At 32.4% G+C, this 8,217-nt stretch overlaps 1 protein-coding gene across 1 annotated transcript; it reads right to left on the bottom strand.

The window, feature by feature from the left end:
* Window positions 1-1,142: 1,142 nt before the first annotated feature.
* LOC109221577 (ubiquinol oxidase 4, chloroplastic/chromoplastic) lies at window positions 1,143-5,157 on the bottom strand. Its single transcript, XM_019386051.1, has 9 exons — window positions 4,860-5,157; window positions 3,829-4,024; window positions 3,596-3,689; window positions 3,345-3,460; window positions 2,842-2,950; window positions 2,343-2,411; window positions 1,825-1,896; window positions 1,691-1,738; window positions 1,143-1,577 (listed from the first exon to the last, which is right to left on the bottom strand). The coding sequence occupies exons 1-9, from the start codon at window positions 5,033-5,035 to the stop codon at window positions 1,357-1,359; spliced, it is 1,101 nt and encodes a 366-aa protein (XP_019241596.1). The 5' UTR covers window positions 5,036-5,157; the 3' UTR covers window positions 1,143-1,356.
* Window positions 5,158-8,217: the final 3,060 nt, after the last annotated feature.

The raw sequence follows: 8,217 nt of genomic DNA, 5'->3' as shown, positions 1-8,217 counted from the left end.
AGTTGTTTCTAGCCGTCAAATAAACCATAGTATAAATATACTACGTGAATTAGTTGAAGTACGAGCAAGTTGACCTGATACCACTGTAGTATATTATATATTACACATAATCGGATTTTAGTTGTGTAATGGCAAGACACATATACTCTTCGGAACGACCAATTGTTGGTTCGAATCTAAAATCATCTTAGAATGTACACCAAATTTTCCTAGAATTATAGTTCAGTTCAAGGTAGAAACTGCATCTTCATGCCTCGTCTCCCAAATTCAATAAATATATCAATTCATATCTCCATTTTCTGCAAAAAGAGGCGAGTAGCGTAATTTCATTCCCTCACGGAAGCCGGTATCTCACTTTGAAAGAGAGTTTCGACATGATGGTGTACATCCACTCCATAGCTAAGCTTATCACGTGCTAAAAGGCGAGCGACCGACCGACCAGGGGCGGATTTAGGGGGCGGAAGGGGGTTCGAACCCCCTTGGCTGGAAAATTGCACTATATATATGAGGCAAAATCCATCTTGTGTCACTATATATTATATTTTTTTAAAATAGCCCAAACGCATAGCTTAGTAGCCAAGGGGGTGCGAAACATCAGTGAGGTTGCTGGTTCAATTTCCACTGACCAATCTTTGTAAATTTTGTAACTTTTTCTTTTTTGAACCCTCTTAGCGGAAATCTTGCCTCCGCCATTGCGACTGGCATGTTATGTGTCTATATGTATATATGATGTGTGTATGTGTAACCAGTATCATCCTAGTCAACAACAACAACAACAAAAAACCCAGTTTGATCCAACAAGTGGGGTATCATCCTAGTCTGGTCAACGTAAAAGGAAACTACTAAAAATATATAGTGGTTGACATCTCAAGTAAAGACTAAATTGTTGAAACTTTCCAAAAGATTATACTCCGTCCATTTCATATTAAATGAGGTACTTTCCTTTTTAGTCTGTTCCGAAATAAATGACACATTTCCAAATTTGGAAATAATTCAACTTTAAACTCTTCATTTTACCCTTTTTGCCCTTAATGAGAAGCTTTTATAGCCACACAAATGGCATGGCCCCACAAACCTTTTACCCCTTAAGCTTTTAAAACCACAACTTTCAAAAATCTTCTTCTTTTTTCTTAAACTCCGTGTCGAGTCAAACTACCTCAAACAATATGAAACGGAGGGAGTATATGTAATACATTCAGTACATATCGTTGAAAGGTGAAAATAACCAAATTCTTACCCGTCTTTGGGCAATTTGACATGCTCTACCTCAGACAAAGATACAACATGGATCTATATCTTTGTATGGCTATACTAGTATATACAAGTATAGTTTAGTTGGTTGTCATTTTTCTTGCTCTACCTTCTGCTGACTTGAGGATCGGCGACAGATTTCTTTATACAATCCACGATACCTACACAATCAGCCTGAGGCACGGGACACCCTGAATCATCTTCGGGGTCATCACAAGGATCTGTGTGCGGAGAGCGAAGGCTCCCATGCGTTTGACAGGCTTTCATTGTCTTGCAATGCTCTGCTTCGTCATCTCTAATGTTCATGAATACGTCATACAGATTATCTAAACAGAAGACATGAGTTCATTCAGATTTGTATTGTCCAAAATGATTTACCAAAGGTAACGCTACGGCTTTTTTTCTCAAGATAAACATATATTATTGATGTTTATTTTACCTATTTTTGGTCTTCGGGTATTAGGCTCTCGCGACGTCTGAAACTCATCTGATGCAATCACAAAATGGTTTAGATTACTGTACCAGATGGACATTTGGTCAAAAAGTGTATTTAGGGATCGCTTTAACACTCACCAAACAAGTACAAGTCACCTCCCGTGTAGTAGCTCACGGCAATCTTTGGAGCGGGCAATTTCTTCAATTCCTCTGCAGAAGCATTAACACTGAATATTACTACACCATTCTGAGGTTTTAAATCTAATAGCATTAAGCTAGCCCAGAAAAGGAATTGACTAGAAATATATGCATATTCTTCCATCTTCCCTCTTCCCCGAGGTCCTTGTTCCTTTTCAAACATAGTGCTATCCTTGAAAAAGAGCCAAACAGATTAAAGGAAACTACTACTTCAAATTCTGGCTTTTTCAAGGATAACACTATGTTAAACTACCACTTCAAATTCTGGCTATTCCACTTTGCTGTTCAAAATATGCAACAACAACAACAACAGACCCAGTGTGACAATACAAGTGGGATCTGGGGAGGGTAGTGTGTACGCAGACCTTACCCCTACCTTCAAGAAGGTAGAGAGGTTGTTTCCCGGTAAAACCTTGGCTTAGGCTGTTCAAAATATGCAACTGTTTGTAAAATAATACCTCCTTGATCCTTGATGAATTTGTCATAAGTCTCGTATGCATGGTTCTCCACACATTCAGAGAAATGATCTGCAAGAATTGAAGCACCACCAAACTGTATCAGTATTCGCCTTGATAATGGTCCATACATGAAAAAAGCACTAATCATTCCATAAAGGGACCGATTGCCACTGTCACTTTCAGGGAAATAAATCATAAAACTTAATGCTAAACAAAGAAGACGTGCATGACAAAAATGTCAAAAACAGTGCTTTCATCTCCCAATTCTGTAAAGAAGCAAGATACGTAAAAGATGCTACATATTTTTTGATGAGGTAAAAATGCTATAACACTTTTCCTACAAATATTAAAATTGGTCTATAAGATTATGATGAACATTCCCGATATTATAGACATCCAGAACCATACTCTTTTAAACAATAAAGAGCTATGAGAAACTGAAAGGAGATAAAGAAAAGCTCTAGAGACCTGAACATTAGATCCTAATAATACAACTTACATGCCATTCTTGGGCTCAAAGCATACATCAAAACTGTCATGAAATAATAGAATACTGCAACATGCTGCGCAAGGAACCGGTCAAACCACCAGGCATTTCCTCCTAATTCCTGCAGTTGAACAACAATTATCCCAGGACAGAGAAATATAACTATGAATTATTTTCAATTCAAGTAAATAAGGTTTTGTGATGCACAATAAGTTGGTTCATTACTTTAATGCACGAAATATTCAGAAGATCCCATTCAAAAGAAAGTTTTCACTTAGATTCTTTCACTATATAAGTACATTATATGAAATTATATATTTCTCCAACAAAAAGTTTAAATTAGCACGTGGAGAAAATGTAAGGCCGAGTCCTTCATATCGTAAAACTTGCTGAATAACCCATGCTTATTTATGAATAAATATACGTAGAAGCACTAACGACTTTTGCAAGACAGATGCTTATCAGTAGTATTACATTAGTGAAGGAAATCAAGAAGTTAGAAGCGAGGGCATTACTTCCATAATGAGTAAATGGTGCATCTCATTCCAGCTCTCAGCAAAATGCACCTTCAGATAATCTGCTCTTCTCCACCATCCAAAGCTCTCATACAAGTGAAGAACAGATATAAATGCTGTCATGAATACATTACAATCCACATGTCAATACAGTTGACAACATATGTTCAAGCCTAAACAAAATAGTACGGTCTGTGAAAAGTGGTCTTGGTGCTACAAAAGAATCAGCAGCTTGAAGACGTAGTCTTTACCAAAATAAGGAACTCTTGCAATTGTTTCCAGCACGAAAAACCTTGCATAGTTTCGGTCATGATACAATGTGTCAAGAATCTTTATCACCGAATCCTGAAATTATCAGAGCATAATTTGATCACTATCAGACAAATTCTTAGCCAATTGTAAATCACAAAAGCTACTCAGGACTGAAATACATAGTTTTCATGAAATATGATAGTAAGCAAGATTCAGAAAATGCAATACCTACCGTGAGAAAGATATTTATAGACTGCTCAACTTTTACAACCCATTTCTCCAAACCGTTAGGGGATGAATCATCTGGTGGCTCTCCATTACTTCCCCCTCCCACTTTGCTTGGAAAACTCTTAGGTGCAAAAGATTTCTCCACAACCACTTCCTCTTCATTCTCTTGTAACAACGTTGCTCGAACCCTACATGGTTTCCTGCATACAATTGAACAACCAAAATACAGCTTAACCAAATCAACCTTGCTTTTCTACTAAAGTTCAACCAAAACATCAAGCAGCAAATTCTCTACAATATGAACCACAAAGCAATCAATCAATACTACACCTCAACTCAGTATTAGTTCGGGTTAGCTATATTAATCCACTGTATTCGTTCTGCTCTATTTGGGTCCATTTCATTCCGATACAACAACTACGCTTCATCCCCGAACAAGTTGGGATCAGCTATATGAATCGTCACTGACCATATTTCACCATTTAAGCCCAACTCATGTCATCATATCCATTTCATTCTACTATTAATAAACAATTTAACATTTAAGGCATAAATACACAGCAATGCAAATTAGAGAAAATGTCAGTTACTGCTAAGCTTTTGCAAGGCCCAAACCTAAATTGTTTTTTGCTGGTAAATACCCAACTCCCAAATTAATACTAATAAAGACAAACTGATTAAAATACATGCTAAATCATCCTCTACAAATGAAAAAGATCCATAAAATATCAAAATTTACTATTCTTTATTTCCTTCTTTTTCCCCAATTGCCAATACCAATAAAATTTCATATATATTACAAACCCAAAAAAAACAAGAAAGATGGGTGAAGTTCATCATTTGAGCTAACAATTTCAATAAAAAAAATTTAGACCAAATACCAAAAAAGATGAGCAAATTTCATTTTTTAACTAATAATTTCAATAAAAACAAGAACTTTATGTAACAATTTAAACCAAACAACAAAAAAGATGTATAAAGTTCATTTTTTCAGCTAAATTGAAATAAAGACAAGAACTTTATACTATAATTTACCTTGAGAGATAACGTTGTGAAGACCCACAAGAATTTTGAAGTGAAAAAAGAGAATTAAAACGAAATGGGGTCTGAGAAATGCATAAAAATGATGGGTTTTCAAGATTTCTTGCTTTGAAATAAGAAAATGAAGGAACTGAGGTTCTAAAAGCCATAGCTGAAAGAGAAATCGCCATTGTTGAACCTTTTGCCTTCTAAGAAAATCGACCTAATAATATTTTGAGTCGGCCAGGGAAGGTAAGGAAAATCGTTAGTTTTTCTGAGAAACCAATAGCTGTGTCAAACTGGAAAATGGACAAAATGTAATGGAATTGGAAAAGTTAGGGATGGTTTTGAAAAGTATCAAAACATTTTGTCGTTTTTTGCAAAAATAGATTTCTTTAAGGACTGCGATTTTCATTTTCTGTAATATTGGTTCACTATATTTTAGGGGGAAAATAAAAAATAACCATATTTACAATTGGTAAATAAAAAATAGCCACGATTTTAAAAGTAATTTAAATTTAGCCATTTTTTCATGTAAAGATAAAATTTGAACAAATATCTATATTACATTAAAAGCACGAAGGCCTTTAGCGAAATGTCGTTCGCCTTTTTTATCCTTTAAAAATAGAATTCACATTAGACAAAATAGTCATTTAATCATTTTTCTAAGATTTAGGAATTTAAAACTCATTAAATCTTTGTTTAGTAAAGTTTTCCTTACTTGAACTATGTAGGAAATCCTAACATTTAAGATTTTAAAAATCAATTAATATTTCACCTTTTATAGATTCTTTTCTAAAATCGATTAAAATTGTACCTTTTTATAAAAGGAATTCAGAAGCTGAAGAAGATTTAATACATGTAGTTCTTGCCATCTCTATTACTGCGCTTGGAACCTTTAGTTGATCAAAACAATAGGGAGATTGAGTAATACCTAATTGCTATGACAAGAACTTAAAAAGATGAAAGAATAAAATTAATAATATGAAAGATAAGAACTAATTTGATAAAATTAAGTAGCGTGGGATAAAGCGAGACGAACAACCACCGCCAAGGTCCTTAACATGATCAACATAATTTTTTTTTCTTTTGTTAAATTTTATTTTGTAACTCAATCTCATATTTTGAATATTATTTAAAAAAATAAAAAGTTTATTTTATTCATTAAAAATAGATTCACATTAGATAAATTTATATATATAGGACCACAAAATAAGGAAGCTTTTATTTCAAAAATCATTTCTTATTTGAATGGTGAAAATTAAATATAATTCAATTATAATAAATTATGGAAAATTAAAAATAAAATTCAGTTAAAATATCAAGACTTTTGATCATTATATTTAATCGTTGGGTAGAAAAGCAGTAATTTTGAATAGTTCAAAAGCTTTGTTTCTTAGTCTGTCTCTCTTATATTTTTTTATGTTGAAGGTGGTTAAAAAAATTCTTTCTTCCATTTTTTTGTCTTTTTATTTTATTTTATTAGAATAAATGAAATTATTTTTGGATTAAAAGATATAGCAATAAACTTAATTAATGCAAATATACGAAATATACAGCATATTAATTAGTTTTATTGTCTATCTAATTATGATTTGACTCTTTTATTTATAATTATGCAGAAACTAATAAATATTCTACTTGAGTTGAAAAATACATCTATAATTAAAAAACAACCCTCCTTTGAAAGTAGTGGTCTTAATTTACTAAGACCTTCTTTCATTAATTCGAGTAATTTTTCCTACACTAGCCAAATATTTCATAATTTTATTTGTATATAGTCTTGATGCATATTTAAAAAGACTTTTAATATTTCAAATATATTTTTTAAATATGCTATTTTTACAAAATAAATATTTTCATTGAAATGGGGTACACGCGCAACGCGCGTACTCTAAGACTAGTAGCCTTTAAAAATCCGGAAAATTCCTGCATAATATGCTGAAGTTCGAATTATTTACATATGAGATTCCAGTATAATGTGCTGAAGTTTCATAATTAGTGACGGATCTGCTCTATGAGTTATGGGTGCCTGAGCACCCATTACTTTTAGAGCCAAATATTATCATTTGTATAAAAAAAAAGAGTAAATTCATATAAATAATTAACTGAGCACCTGGTCTCAGTAGCAATTTTCAGATTAAAAATAGTTGAGCACCCACGATTTGAAAATTTTGGATCCGTCACTATTCATAATATGTTGGAGTTCCAACATAATATGCTGGAAGTTTATACGCAGAAGCTCCATAATCCCAGATGTGAGCATGTGATTTTTGCCTCGCATGAATTACTCCTACAGATTTCTTAGATTTAGGTTTTTTTTTTTTGCTTTTTAATTTGTAGGAATTAATTGCATAATTTTCATGTTTATTTGCAGTTTTAATTTAACACAAATTCATAAAAAAAATACAAAATTACGCATTGCATTTGCGTTTAGAAATTAGGGTTTTACAAAAATACAAAAATCACAAAAGTTGATTTATTTGCTTTGTTTAACTTTAGCTTTGAATTTTGTTCAGTTTTTATTTAAATTGGTATTTAATTAATTTGTGTTGATTATTAATTAGAACTTAATATAGTTGTGTAGGTTAATTTAGTTTTAGAGTTAATTTAGATCTTAGTTTTAATTTGAAGGAAAAAGAAAAGAAAATGGAAAGAAAAATAGATTCCTTAATAAAAGACCTGAACTTGGCCAAATCCACCTCAAACCCCCTTTAAATCAATCCAGGCCCCAAGCTAAAGCCCTAAATTCGGCCAAAGTGGCCCAAATTCATACNACCGTTTTAATTGCTTACAAGTACTTAGAATTAGAGATATATAGTAATTTATAAGTACAAAGAATTTGATGTTGAGCTTACTTAAACTAGGGTAGTTGGTTTAATAATGATACCGAATATGGTCATAATTAGTGACGGAGTGGGATTTTGCTAAGGGGGTTCATAACAGAAAAAGTTAAAAATTAAATGAGGTTGTAGTTAGTGGGAATTGAATCAATAACCTCACAAAGATTTTAAACCCCCATGACAATTAAGATATGCTTTTGGATTATGTCAAAGAAATTCAAACATAATATATCTATACTATATTAAAAGCACAAAGGCCCTTAGCGAAATGTCGTTCGCCTTTTTACCCTTTGAAAATAGAATTCACATTAGACAAAATAGTCATTTAATCATTTTTCTAAGATTTAGGAATTTAAAACTCATTAAATCTTTGTTTAGTAAAGTTTTCCTTACTTGAACTATGTAGGAAATCCTAACATTTAAGATTTTAAAAATCAATTAATATTTCACCTTTTATAGATTCTTTTCTAAAATCGATTAAAATTGTACCTTTTTTATAAAAGGAATTCAGAAGCTGAAGAAGATTTAAT

This window comes from Nicotiana attenuata, unplaced genomic scaffold (assembly GCF_001879085.1).
Source record: "Nicotiana attenuata strain UT unplaced genomic scaffold, NIATTr2, whole genome shotgun sequence".
NCBI classification, from domain to species: domain Eukaryota; kingdom Viridiplantae; phylum Streptophyta; class Magnoliopsida; order Solanales; family Solanaceae; genus Nicotiana; species Nicotiana attenuata.
This window is presented reverse-complemented; position numbering and strand designations above follow the sequence as displayed.